At 42.8% G+C, this 14781-nt stretch overlaps 1 protein-coding gene across 3 annotated transcripts in view; it reads right to left on the bottom strand.

Annotated features, from left to right (window-relative positions):
* The window catches only part of LOC134340191 (signal transducer and activator of transcription 3.2-like), a 91773-nt gene that overhangs the window by 50564 nt on the left and 26428 nt on the right, over positions 1-14781 (bottom strand). For all 3 annotated transcript variants that reach the window (XM_063037159.1, XM_063037162.1, XM_063037160.1), the window contains 3 exons: positions 14207-14285; positions 12952-13034; positions 2881-3032 (listed from right to left, as the gene is read on the bottom strand). In XM_063037159.1, coding sequence (XP_062893229.1) covers positions 2881-3032; positions 12952-13034; positions 14207-14285 — 314 coding nt within the window. The remainder of the gene's footprint in view (positions 1-2880; positions 3033-12951; positions 13035-14206; positions 14286-14781) is intronic.

The following is a 14781-nucleotide window of genomic DNA, read 5'->3' as shown; positions in this document are numbered from 1 at the left end:
ATCACGCTCTGGCTAGCACGACCTTTGGCTTTGTTTGGAGTTGCTATTTTACACATTGTTAATAAATTAGCTGTTTTTAATTTTGTTTAATTATGTTTATAACAAGCATTTTTGAAGTCACATTAAAAGTTCTGACAGCTGGACCAACAACTAGTTGGGCTTTAAAACAGCAGCAAGGATTCCAAAGAATTTTTAATGTAACAGCACGCTGGGCAATACATGAATCATGCAAAATTAAAAGCAGAGGAACTTCCATTGTTTCGAGAGTCAAAGTCTGAAACATTTGTTGTCCAGAAAAAGCTTTTGAATTCACTGATTTGCAGACCAATGAATTCACTGTGGAAGCAGACAGAACAATTGTCTTTGTTCTTGCCATGAGGGAGGAGATGAGGGCTGCCATTTTATGATAGTTGTTCCAAGATTAGGGAGGCATTAAGTTAAAACCAAGGTGCATAGGAACCTCTTCTGGCAGAGGGAGGCAAATCGCTAGAATTCTCAGCCAGAGGGTCATGGCACTGAGGATGATGATTTAAAGAGGAAGGAGATAAAGGTCTAAAATTGAGGGCAGTGAGGAACTTGAACAGAAGAGGAAATGAGGCCTGCAGCAGATCAGCTATGTTTGTCTTCAGTGGTGGTTAGGTACGAGGGGCCAAATGGACTACTCCTATTCCTAATTGGTCTTCGCATATTGCACTTAGTTTCCAAACTGGGTGCATTGGGCATCCAGGGAAGGGTAGCAACTCTGGTAAAGGGGCTTGTTGTGTCCAATCCAGGGTGGCTCGCTCACCTTTGGTCCACAGCTCTCACCTGTGTGTGGTTCCAAGTAGCTGTTTGCATGCGACAGTGGCCACACCCCAGTACACCGCTTCAAAAAAGCGGGCTAAACCAGGTGAGGGTAGCCAGTAGCCTCATATCCTGGTGAGATATGGACATGCCTGTCCTAGCATGTGAAGTCAGTTCCAGGGGACTGGGCATATGAGATCTAGTCAGATCCAATGGCCAGGAAGATAGTACTGCAAGGCTCAGTGGACAGCAAGGCACGGGAGACAACATGGTCATCCACTGCAACCAGGACCCCAGTTTGTGACACTTGTTTGTACCACTGGATCAACTTCTGAGATTAAGAGGGTAACTGCCCCAGTACAACGGCTTTTCCACTTTAAAAACTTCCCTGCACAGGGCTCTGAACACCGTCAGACATTACAAGCACAACCATTCAGTTTGCAAGTCTGCACAAACACTAAATAATAAACCAATAGCAATAATCCCTTATGTACAACTTATTTAAATAGTGTTGCTAACATCATTGCACTCTGTGTCTGACCCCTCCTCACCCAGAGAGCAGCCTAGCCTGGTTGTGCATCTTCCCAGCCCACAGAGCTCCAGCAACATAACAGGCCCTTTAACCCTTCTGTTCCATGCTAACAGAATCATAGACCAGTACAAGTACAGCACAAGAACAGGCCCTTCAGCCTATGTTTGGGCTGACCATGATCCAATTAACTATTCCCTTCTGCCTGCATATGGCCAATATTCTTGCATTCTCTGCCTGCTCACGTGCCCATTTCAATGCCTCAAACACATCTGCCCCCTGGCAGCACATTCCAGGCACTCACCACTGTGCAAAAGAAACTTGCCCTGCACATTTAAGTGTTCCCAAACAAAAGAGCTGGTCGTTGACTTCAGAATAGAGAGTGGTACACATACTCCTGCCTACATCAATGGTGCCGAGAACTTCAAGTTCTGATGCAGAAACATCACCAATAGCCTGTCCGGGTCCAATCACAAAGATGCCATGGCCAAGAAAACTCACTAACATTTCTACTTCCTCAGGAAGCTAAAGAAATTTGGCATGTCCCTGATGAGCCCCTCTGCCTTGGCAAATTTTTATCTGATGTACCATATTAAGTATTCTATCTGGCTGCTTAAGAACTTGGCATAGCAACTGCTCTGCTTGTGACACGAAACTGCAAAGTTGCGGACGCAGCTCAGCACATCACAGAAACCAGCCACCCCTCCACAGACTCTAAACTACACTTCCTGCTACATCAGTAAAGCAGCTAACATAATTAAGGATCCCCCCCCCACCCCAGATACACTCTTCTTCTTCCCTCCTCCCATTTTCTTGTGGGGGGTGTGGCTTATCTGGCCAGTTGAAAGCCACTTCCATCAGTGATGGCTCGTTTAAAGTCTGTGATGCTCTTTTCCCCATTGGTTGGCTTCCGTGCCACAGCACCTAGTGTCCAATTTCAAACACCTCAGGGGCATAAAAGAGTAACACGTGCAAAATATTCACTTTCTTTCCTTTTGTACCCAGAACCGTTGGGAAGGTTATGCTCTGCCTGCGTTTTTTGCTAATTATCTGTTGAATATTTACTTCTGTAGTTTGTGTAACTTGGGGGAATTTATATGTTTAGTCAAAATTTTTTAACTCTGTAAATAAATGATTCATATGTATCTACTCATAGTCAGTGTTTTCTGTCTCACTTGCCAAACCCATGAACCTGCTTCCATGTTACACCCATTGGGCAGAAGATACAAAAGCCTGAAAGCACACACCACCATGCTCAAGGACAGATTCGACCCTACTGTTATCTGACTCTTGAACAGACCTCGTCCAATAAAATGGACTCAACCTCAATCTACCTTATGATCTTGCTCCTTATTGTTCACTTGCACTGCACTTTCCCTGCAGCTGTAACACTTTATTCTGCATTTTATTATTGTTTTACCTTTACTTCAATGCACTGTGTAATGCTCTGATCTGTACGAACAACATGAAAGACAAGCTTTTCACTGTGACTTTGTACACATGACATAATAAACCAATTTTAAACTGCAAAACCTCCTTCAGTCAGCACAAAGCATCATTCTACATACCAGTTCTCCAGTTGGTCCAAGCAAACGTTCAAAGGGGCACCAATACAGGCCTTCTGTTGCCGCCTCTTCCAGTCTGCCAGCTCCTCTTTCACCAGTGTACTGAGGAGCGTCTCAGCTTCGCTTAGAAACTCTCCAAATTTCTCAAGGACTTTCTGCCAAAGATAAATCAAAACTCTCAAAACACTTAAAAGGAAATGTTAGACAAGTCTTTCATTTCTAGGAGCAAATTCTAGGCATGATGTGGAGGGGGGGAAAAAAAGGATGTACTTCTTGTACAGTTGGTAAAATTCCACCTTCCCAGAACATCCTGGTCATCACAGAGAGCATCCTCACATTGAGCTATTACCGTCTGATTTGATGCAACATCCTCTCTCAATAAATGAAAGCTATAGTGAACTATCGGGTCAGCTGTAAAAGTTATTGGCTGCAATTTACTGTCATTGCAGGGCTTGTATGTGTCCAGGGCAAAGCAGCAAATAGGAAGAAAAAAAATCATTGCCGACCCTACCCATCCACCAAATTGCCTTTTCCAAAAGCTTCTTTCTGGAAAGCGTTACAGGGCCATTAAAAACTTCACGCCATCTTAAAAGTTTCTTCCCCGTTCTAGTCAGCTCCCCCCACCAACGTGCTCCATCACTACATCACTGCCCCTGTTACAACACTTTAAACCAGTGGTCCCCAACATCCAGGCCACGAACCGATACTGATCTATGAAGCAGGCAGGGGTGCAGCGGTAGCCGGGATGCACCCAGCACATCTTTAAGAAAAAAGCTGAAATAAACAAGCTAATTAATTAATTAGCTTGTTTATTTCGGCTTTTTTCTTAAAGATGTGCTGGGCGCATCCCAGCTACCGCTGCACTCTTCGCGGATCAGTATTGGTCCACGGCCCAGAGGTTGGGGACCACTGGTTTAAACCACTTTTTATAACATTGTTTACACTGCAAATACGCATGCTGGTATTTATGTGGTTATACACATTTTATTCAATTCCCATATTGTAACCTCCAAGTTGATTTTATATAGCTCTTTATTCTTATAATTGAATGTTTTTTGTTTCATATCGTACCCACACACCACAACAAGTTCCTGGTACATGTAAATGTATATGGTGAAAGAAGTTGACCTCCAATCTGTTCTTTACACACTGGGAACTCTGATAGATTATTTGGGCCTAAACTATTCCCTAGACACAAGAAAAAGTAATTGAACTAATTTTATACAGTCTCCCCAAGACCCAACAAATCAGAATTTGGCAGTTGGGGTGGGATGGAAAGGAAAGGATGGGATGGTTTTCAGAGGTGAAGAATAAAACCACACACTTTGATTAACATCAATTAATGGGCTGATTTTCATCAGCCTACTTCCCATATGGATTTTTGCCATTAGAGATTTTGTTTATTTGCCATTTCTGCAATTAAATAATGGTACATTTATGAAATACTGGACATGCCATCAGAATGGCTACATGGGAGTAGTTATGGAGTCTGATTGCGAGACGTGCAAATTACTAGCACAGCTGGTAACTAACAAAGGACTAAACAAGAGGACATATTGCACAGCTGGAATGACTATTCAGTCAGAATAACTAAAATTGCAAGTGTCACTCCACTCTTTAAGGAGGGAGGGAGGCAAGAACCAAGAAATTATAGTCCTGTTAGCCTGACTTCAATTGAAGTCCATTATTAATAATGAGGTTTTGGGGTACTTAGAGACAGAGTAAAATAAGCCAAAGTCACTATGATTTCCATAAGGGAAAATCCTGCCTGACAAATCTGTTGGAATTCTTTGAGGAAATAACAGACAGAATAGACAAAGGAGTTAGTGGGTGTTATTTGCTTGGATTTTCAGGTGGCCTTTTGAAAATCTGCCACACACGAGGCTGCTAAACAAGATTTAAACCTATGGTATTACAGGAAAGATACTAGCATGGATAGAAGATTGACTGACTGGCAGACAGGAGACAAAGAGTGGGAATAAAGGGAGCCTTTTCTGACTGGCTGCCGGTGACTAGTGATGTTCCACAGGGGTCAGTGTTGGGACCACTTCTTTTCACGTAGGAGGGTTTCAGTAGGCTAGGCCAGTGTTCCTCAGAGTTTAGAAGAATGAAAAGCAATCTCTTAAAAGTGCTCAACAGGCTGGATGTTTCCTCAAAGATGTTTCAGAATAAGCAGTCTGTCATTTAAGATGAGGAGAAAAGTTTCTTCATGAATCTTCTGAATTCTCTATCCTGGAAGCCTATGGAGGCCCAGTCATTGATCGCAATCGAAAAAGTGATTGATGGATTGCAAGATATTAAAAGGAATGAAGGAATAAGTGGGGATAGGACAGAAAAATTGTACTGAGGAAGGAGGAGTTAGAACATGTTGAATGGCGGAGCAGGCTTGAGGGGCCAAATAGTATACACCTCTCATTTGAGGTTCTTAAATAGATATACTGAAATATTTCTTGCATCAAGGGTGGTATATTATATTCATAAGTTTTCATAACAATGTAGAGATAAAGACCACCATGTCTTCCCACTCTGTCTCTTGCAAAAGTACCATCCCCTTCTCGCAATTCCTCCGCCTCAGCTCTCAGGATGAGGCTTTTCATTCTAGGACGAGGGAGATGTCTTCCTTTTTGAAATAAAGGGGCTTCCCTTCCTCCACCATCAACTCTGCTCTCAAACGCATCTCCCCCATTTCACGCACATCTGCTCTCATCCCATCCTCCTGCCACCCCACTAGGGATAGGGTTCCCCTGGTCCTCACCTACCATCCCACCAGCCCCCAGGTCCAACATATTATTCTCCGTAACTTCCGCCACCTCCAACAGGATCCCACCACTAAGCACATCTTTCCCTCCCCCCCACCCTGCATTCCGCAGGGATCACTCCCTATGTGACTCCCTTGTCCATTCGTCCCCCCATCCCTTCCCACCAATCTCCCTCCCGGCACTTATCCTTGTAAGCGGAACAAGTGCTACACCTGCCTTTACACTTCCTCCCTCACTGCCATTCAGGGCCCCAGACAGTCCTTCCAGGTGAGGCAACACTTCACCTGTGAGTCGGCTGGGGTGATATACTGTGTCCAGTGCTACCGGTGCGGCCTTCTATATATTGGTGAAACCCGACGCAGACTGGGAGATCGTTTCGCTGAACACCTACGCTCTGTCCGCCAGAGAAAGCAGGAACTCCCAGTGGCCATACATTTTAATTCCATGTCCCATTTCCATTCTGATATGTCAATCCACGGCCTCCTCTACTGTAAAGATAAGCCACACTCAGGTTGGAGGAACAACACCTTATATTCCCTCTGGGTAGCCTCCAACCTGATGGCATGAACATTGACTTCTCTAACTTCCGCTAATGCCCCTCCTCTCCTTCTTACCCCACTCCTTATTTATTTACCTTTTCTCTCCCTCTGTCCCTCTCACAATCACTTCTTGCCTGCTCTCCATCTTCCTCTGGTGCTCCCCTCCCCCTTTCTTTCTCCCTAGGCCTCCCGTCCCATGATCCTCCCCCTTCTCCACCCTTGTATCCCTTTTGCCAATCAACTTTCCAGCTCTTAGCTTCATCCCTCCCCCTCTCAAATCTCTTACTATCTCCTTTCAGTTAGTCCTGACAAAGGGTCTCGGCCCGAAACGTCGACTGCACTTCTTCCTATAGATGCTGCCTGACCTGCTGTGTTCCACCAGCATTTTGTGTGTGTTGCTATAGATAAAGACCATCTGTTTCCTCATGTATTTTCACCCCCCACAGGAAATTATCCCTTCCCCCACCCTCATGTTGCAGAGCACAACTGGAAGTAACTGACAGTTAATGAATATTGAGAACTGAAAAATATGAATTATAAATAAACTCAACACCCACAAAGTGTCTGCAAGTTTAGCCATTAAGAAATGAAAGATAAGCAGGGGTGGTCTACAATTGATCAAGATCTGACTGATCTAATCTTGACTTTAACACTAGATTCTCACTGATCGCATACTCCTTAATACCTTCAATAGATGTGATGCACTGCCTCCAGTGTATCACATTCTTCCTTAAAGTAAGAAGAAAACTGAACATAATACAAACCTCATCTTATACTTCACACCCCTTACAATACAGTGAATGTACTGAGGGAAATTAAGATTCAAATGCGGAGGTTGTTTAGGGGGCACTTGCATAGGTTTCTGGATGGATTTGTCCCATTGAGGCAGGGAAAGGATGGTAGGGTGAAAAAACCATGGTTGACAAGAAATGTGTGGAAGAAAGAAGCTCAGTTAAGGTTTAGGAAGCAAGGATAAGAGAGATTTTAAGAGTTAGAAGGTAGACATGAAAAATCTTAAGAATGGACTCAGAAGAGCTAGAAGGGGGCATAAGAAGTCCTGGGCCAGTAGGATTAAGGAAAACTCCAAGCCGGTCTACACATACATGAAGACCATGAGGATGACTAGAGTTAGGGTAGGACAAATCTGGGACAAAGAAAGAAACAGGACTGGAGTTAAAGGAGGTAGGGGAGTCGCTAATGAATACTTTGCTCCAGTATTCACCAGTGAAAGGGACTTTGACATGTTCCAGCATATCAGCCTGAACTATGTTGACCTCTCATTTGTTAATGTTAAGAAAGAATATGTGCTAGAACTTTTGATCTATCAGCATTTGGAAAATCATAATCTGATTAGGGATAGTCAGCATGGCTTTGTGATAGGCAGGTCACATGCCTGATTGAATTCACAGTCGGGAGTCATAGAAAACTAGAGCACAGAAACAGGCCCTCCAGCCCATCCAGTCCATGCCTAACAATTTAAACTGCCTGGTCCCATTGACCTGCACCTGGACCATATCCCTCCATAGTCATCCCATCCACGTACCTATCCAACTTCTCTTCAATGTTGAAATCTAAATTGCATCCACCACTCGTACTGAAAACTCATTCCCCACTCTAGCAACTCTGAGTGAAGATGTTTCCCCTTCATGTTACCCTTAAACTTTTCACCTTTCACCCTTAACCCATAACCTATAGTTAACCATATAACAATTACAGCAAGGAAACAGGCCATCTCGGCCCTTCTAGTCTGTGCCGAACTCTTACCCTATCCTAGTCCCACCGACCTGCACTCAGCCCATAACCCTCCATTCCTTTCCTGTCCATATATCTATCCAATTTAACTTTAAACAACAACATAGAACCTGCCTCAACCACTTCTGCTGGAAGCTCGTTCCACACAGCTACCACTCTCTGAGTAAAGAAGTTCCCCCTCATGTTACCCCTAAACTTTTGCCCTCTAATTCTCAACCCATGTCCTCTTGCTTGAATCTTCCCCACTCTCAATGGAAAAAGTCTCACCACGTCAACTCTATCAATCCCCCTCATAATTTTATAGACCTCTATCAAGTCTCCCCTCAACCTTCTACGCTCCAAAGAATAAAGACCTAACTTGTAAACAACAGGAATTCTGCAGATGCTGGAAATTCAAGCAACATACATCAAAGTTGCTGGTGAACGCAGCAGGCCAAGCAGCATCTATAGGAAGAGGCGCAGTCGACGTTTCAGGCCGAGACCCTTCGTCAGGACTAACAGAAGGAAGAGTGAGTAAGGGATTTGAAAGACCTAACTTGTTCAACCTTTCTCTGTAACTTAGGAGATGAAACCCAGGAAACATTTTAGTAAACCTCATCTGTACTCTCTCAATTTTATTGACATCTTTCCTATAATTCAGTGACCAGAACTGTACACAATACTCCAGATTTGGCCTTACCAATGCCTTATACAAATTCAACATTACATCCCAACTCCTATACTCAATGCTCTGATTAATAAAGGCCAGCAAACCAAAAGCTTTCTTCACCACCCTATCCACATGAGATTCCATCTTCAGGGAACTATGCACCATTATTCCTAGATCCCTCTGTTCTAAACCATTCCTTAATGCCCTACCATTTACCATGTATGTCCTATTTTGATTAGTTCTACCAAACTGTAGCACCTCACATTTTTCAGCATTAAACTCCATCTGCCATCTTTCAGCCCACTCTTCTAACTGTCCTAAATCTCTCTGCAAGTTTTGAAAACCTACCTCATCATCCACAACACCACCCATCTTAGTATCATCTGCATACTTATTAATCCAATTTACCACCGCATCATCCAGATCATTAATATATATTACAAACAACAGTGGACCCAGTACAGATCCCTGAGGCACACCGCCCTCCAATCTGACACACAGTTATCCACCACTACTCTCTGGTGTCTCCCATCTAGCCACTGCTGAATCCATTTTACTACTTCCATATTAATTCCTAACGATTGAACCTTCCTAACTAACCTTCTGTGTGGAACCTTGTCAAAGGCCTTACTGAAGTCCATATGACCGTTTTACCCTTGTCAACTTTCTTAGTAACCTCATCAAAAATTCAGTAAGATTTGTCAAACATGACCTTCCACGCACAAATCCATGTTGACTGTTCCTAATCAGACCCTGTCTATCCAGATAATTATATATACCATCTCTAAGAATAATTTCCATCAACTTACCCGCCACTGACGTCAAACTCACAGGTCGATAATTGCCAGGTTTACTCTTAGAACCCTTTTTAAACAATGGAACCACATGAGCAATACGCCAATCCTCCGGCACCATCCCCGTTTCTAATGACATTTGAAATATTTCTGTCAGAGCTCCTACTATTTCTACACTAACTCCCCTCAAAGTCCTAGGGAATACCTTGTCCGGACCCATAAAGTTATCCACTTTTATATTCCTTATAAGTGCCAGTGCTTCCTCTTCTTTAATTGTCATACTTTCCATAACTACCCTACTTGTTTCCTTTACATTACACAATTCAATATCCTTCTCCTTAGTGAATACCGAAGAAAAGAAATTGTTCAAAATCTCCCCCATCTCTTTTGGCTCCGCACATAGCCGTCCATTCTGATTCTCTAAGGGACCAATTTTATCCCTTACTATCCTTTTGCCACTAACATAAGTGTAGAAACCCTTCGGATTTATTTTCACCTTACTTGCCAAAGCAGCCTCGTATCTTCTTTTAGCTTTTCTAATTTCTTTCTTAAGATTCTTTTTACATTCTTTATATTCCTCGAATACCTCATTAATCCCAAGCTGCCTATATTTATTGAAGACTCCTCTCTTTTTCTGAACCAAGTTTCTAATATCTCTTGAAAACCATGGCTCCCTCAAACTTTTAACCTTTCCTTTCAACCTAACAGGAACATAAAGATTCTGAACCCTCAAAATTTCACCTTTAAATGACCTCCATTTCTCTGTTACATCCTTCCCATAAAACAAATTTTCCCAATCCGCTCCTTCTAAATCCTTTCGCATCTCCTCAAAGTTAGCCTTTCTCCAATCAAAAATCTCAATCCTAGGTCCAGTCCTATCCTTCTCCATATTTACACTGAAACTAATTGTATTGTGATCACTGGACCCAAAGTGCTCCCCAACAAATACCTCCGTCAAACAACAGGAATTCTGCAGATGCTGGGAATTCAAGCAACACACATTAAAGTTGCTGGTGAACGCAGCAGGCCAGGCAGCATCTCCAGGAAGAGGTACAGTTTACGTTTCAGGCCAAGACCCTTCGTCAGGACAGTCCTGACGAAGGGTCTCGGCCTGAAACGTCAAAAATACCTCCGTCACCCACCCAATCTCAGTGGAAAAAGGCTGCTTGCATTTACCCTATCTTTACCCCTCAACGTTGTAAACCTCTAACAAATCTCCCCTCAATCCTCTATGTTCTAGGGAATAAAGTTCTAACCGATTCATTCTGTCCTTATAACTTAAGTCCTCCAGACCCAGCAATGTCCTTGTATATTTTCTCTGTACTCTTTCAACCTTGCCTACATCTTTCCTGTAGGTAGGTGATCAAAACTGCACACAATACTCCAAATTGACCCTCACCAATGTCTTATACAACTTCAACATGACATCCCAACTCCTGTACTCAATACATTGATTTATGAAGGCCAATGTGCCAAAAGCTTTCTTTACGACCCCATATACCTGTCACGCCACTTTTAATGTATTATGGACCTGTATTCCCAGATCCCTCTGTTCTACCACACTCCTCAGTGCCCTATCGTTCATTGTGAACCTACCCTGATTGGTCCTACCAAAGTGCAAAACCTCACACTTGTCTGCATTAATTTCCATCTGCCATTTTTCAGCCCACTTTCTCAGCTAGTGTAGATCCCATTGCACACTCTGATGGTTTTCCTTGCTGTTCACTACACCCCCAAACTTGGCGTCATCTGCAAATCTGCTGATCCAGATAACATTATCATCCAGATCACCGAGATAAATGACAAACAAATTAATTGAGCAAGTGACAAAACACTGATGAAAGTAGAGCAGTGGATGTGATGTATATAGGTTTTTAGTAAGGCATTTGATAAAGTCCCCCATTCGAAAATTCAGGAGGCATGGGATCCAGGGAAACTTGGTTGTGTGGATTCAGAATTAGCTTGTCAATAGAAGGCAGGGGGTGGTTGTAGATGGAGCATTTCCTGTCTGGAGGTTGGTGACCAATGGTGTTCTGCAGGGATCTGTTCTGAGATCCCTGCTCTGTGATTTTTGTGAATGACTTGGATGAGAAAGTAGAAGGGTGGATTAGTAAGTTTACAGATGATATGAAGGTTAGTGGTATTGTGGATAGTGTTGTTGTTTCTTTTTGCGCCTTGTGGTGCATCGGGTGGCATTTGTTGCCACTTCCTTCGCATTTGTCTGTGCTTTTTTTTTAAAACGAGGCCGAATTGTTCGCTCGATGCTCAATCCAGCACAGATAGAAAGTGTGCAAGGAGCTGAGCAAATTCAAACCCAGGACCATTTGCCTCCAAGTCTGGCCGGCCAGCATTGTGGATAGTGTACAAGGTTGTAATAGGTTACAACAGGACATTGATGGGATACAGAGCTGGGCTGAGAAATGGTATGAAGTTCCCTCCAGAAAAGTTTTAAGTGTGAAGGTCCAACGTGAAGGCAGAATACAGGGTTAATGGCAGGATTCTTAGCAGTGTGGAGGAACAGAGGGATCTTGGGGTCCATATCTATAGACCTCTCAAATTGACAATGGAAGTTGATATGGAGGCCAACACAGCACCCTTAGTCAGGGACTGGAGTTCAAGAACCACAAGGTAATGTTGCAGCTTCATAAAATCCCTGGTGAGACTATACTTAGAGCATTGTCTTCAGTTCTGTGGAAGCGTTAGAAGGAGCAAAGGAGATTTACTGGGATAATCCTGGATTAGACAGCATGTCTTATGAGGACAGGTTGAGTGAGCTGGGACTTTTCTCTTTGGAGAGGATGAGGAGAGATGATTTGAGTGGTGGGTGCGTAGAATGTGCTGCCGGGGGGAGGGGGGGAGTAGAGGAAAATACATTTGGGATATTTAAGAGATTCTTAGATAGGCACATGGAAGAAAAATAAATGGAGAATTATATGGGAGGGAAGAGTTAGATTGATCTTGGAGCAGGTTGAAGGTTGGCACAATACAGTGGGCCAAGTAGCCTGTATTATTCTATGGCAAATATCCAATTAACCCTAATTACCTACTGTACATACATGCTAATTTTTGTGTTTTGTAAACTAAAACACATGGGTGCCTTTGTACCACAACATGCCTCACTGTTTAAATGATAATTCCATTTTTTATTTTTGTCTAAAGTAGATAACTCTGTATTATACTCCAGAGTTCCAACTTGCTTAACGTTTCTATATCCTTTTTAGGAACCGTGCATTTTCAACTTGCTAACCTGTTAGTCTTTACACTTCTTTTAAACTTTGGCTACAGTACACAGTTCCTTCATCCAGTCCATTCTGAAGAAAAGTCTCTGTCTGAAATGTCAACTGTTTATTCTTTTCTGTAGATGCTGTCTGACCTGTTGAGTTCCTCCAGCATTTTGTCTGTGTTGCTCTGGATTTTCAGCATCTGCACAATCTCATGTTTAACAAAAATTATAAGTAGTTATGTATACAATCCAGAATCAAGCATGTGGCACATTAGTTGGCAGCATGGAGGGAACACTATAAGCCCCAAGTTTCAGTGACACACCTTCTACACCCAGACCATGATCCACGAGAACTTACTTTTCTATTGTTGTCCAGAATATTTAGCATATTCTGTAGCACCTTTAATTCTTCTTCTTTCTGCTTCTCAGAATTGTTTGATTCTAAAATATAATCAAATTATCGTTGAGTACATGGTACAAGATTTCTGCAGGATGCAATAGGAATTCACAGCCAGCGCGTTCCACCAACATTGAGTAGAAACTGAGTGAAGTCCTGTTAATTAAAAAAAAATCCATCCTTTTGTCATATAGTGAGTGTGAGTATATCAACCCATTTTTGCTCCATTACTGACAAGAGCATTCCAAATTACATCGGGGGGGGGGGGAATAGCAAGAATCTTTCCCTTGGTAGGGGTGACTACAAAGGGCATAGGCGAAGGTGAAAGGTAGGAGATTTAGGAGGGGATCTGAGAGGGAACTTCATCTACAACCACCCCCCCAAACACACAAAGTGGTTGGAATCTGGAATGCACTGCCTGGAGGGGTGGAGGAGGTAGACACTCTCACAACATTTTAGTATCTAGACAAACACTTGAAAGGCACAGATGGTTGCAGACTGGATGTGGGAAAATAGAACTAGTATAGACAGTACAATGATCAGCATGGACATGGTGCACCAAAGGGCTTGTTTCTGTGCTGTACCATTCTATGCCTCCTTCCACCTACCCTCACCCCCAATATTTAAAGCTCACATTTCCTGTCCATTTCTCTGCCCTTGGAAACACTTACTTGCAGGGATAAGACAGTACAAGGCATGCACGAGTATCAAAACTAGCAAGAGAGCTAGAATAAGCCACACTACATACATCTAGACTACTACAAAAGGAATCATCGTTCTGGGAAGGTAGATAAGTGCAGGTCTCCAGGCAATTCCAGAAATCAGAAACTGGAGAAGACAGTAAACAATGACAGATATGTGACAAAGTTGCCAGAAATACCAATAAATGAACAGTGACTAACTGTTCAAAGAGCAGAATACACCCTGCCCTATTGAAGGAGCTGTGGCGGCGTGTTTGTGCCCTTGAGCAAGGCACTTAATCACACATTGCTCTAGTCTGAGTGAGGAGTGGTCCCCACATAAACCTCCAACCTGCGCCTTGTAAGGCATGAAAATGCCCGACGCAGGCCTCTCATGGTCTGAGTCGACGTTCCCTCCCCTTCCCTATTGAAGGAGTCACCTTAGCATTAACTTTAGAAATTAGAAAGCAGTAAAACCCCTTCTCATCTCCTTATTGCCAAGTTTGGGGACCTACAGGGACAAGAAAAATACTCACCTTGACACTTGAAGGTCTTGAACTTAAAATCAAATTCATCTTGTTGTTCTTCTAGGAATTTCAACTCCTGCTCACACGCCTATACACAAGTTTGAAATACATTTATCAGAGACAAGAGGTTTCATATATTAAAAAAAGTTCTATGATTATTCTGACTACAAAATGGATCTCAGGAAATTTCCACATTCTTCGTTTGATTTGTCCCAAATATCTATTGATATTGGTTTACTGCTGTCACATGTACTGTGATACAATGAGAAATTTATTTTGTAAACCATCCACAGATATTTCAAAACACACATACATTTGAGTTAGTTCATAAGGGGAAAGCAGAATAGATTTACAGTTACAGAGAAAGCGTAGTGCAGGCAAACACCAAGGTGCAGGGGCCAGGACAACTAGGATGTTGATCCATGGACACAAGTTTGAATCCCACCACAGCAGCTTGAAAATTAAATTCAAGCAATTCAATCAATGTGGAGTTATAGCTAGTCTCAATAAAAGCGGCCTCAAACCTACTGCATTGTCACAAAACACTACCTAGTGCACAATGACCTTCAGGGAAAGAAAGCTGC

This window comes from Mobula hypostoma, chromosome X1 (genome assembly GCF_963921235.1).
Source record: "Mobula hypostoma chromosome X1, sMobHyp1.1, whole genome shotgun sequence".
In the NCBI taxonomy this organism is placed as follows: domain Eukaryota; kingdom Metazoa; phylum Chordata; class Chondrichthyes; order Myliobatiformes; family Myliobatidae; genus Mobula; species Mobula hypostoma.
Note: the sequence above shows the minus strand (reverse complement) of the source record. Positions and strands in the feature narration are given on the sequence as shown.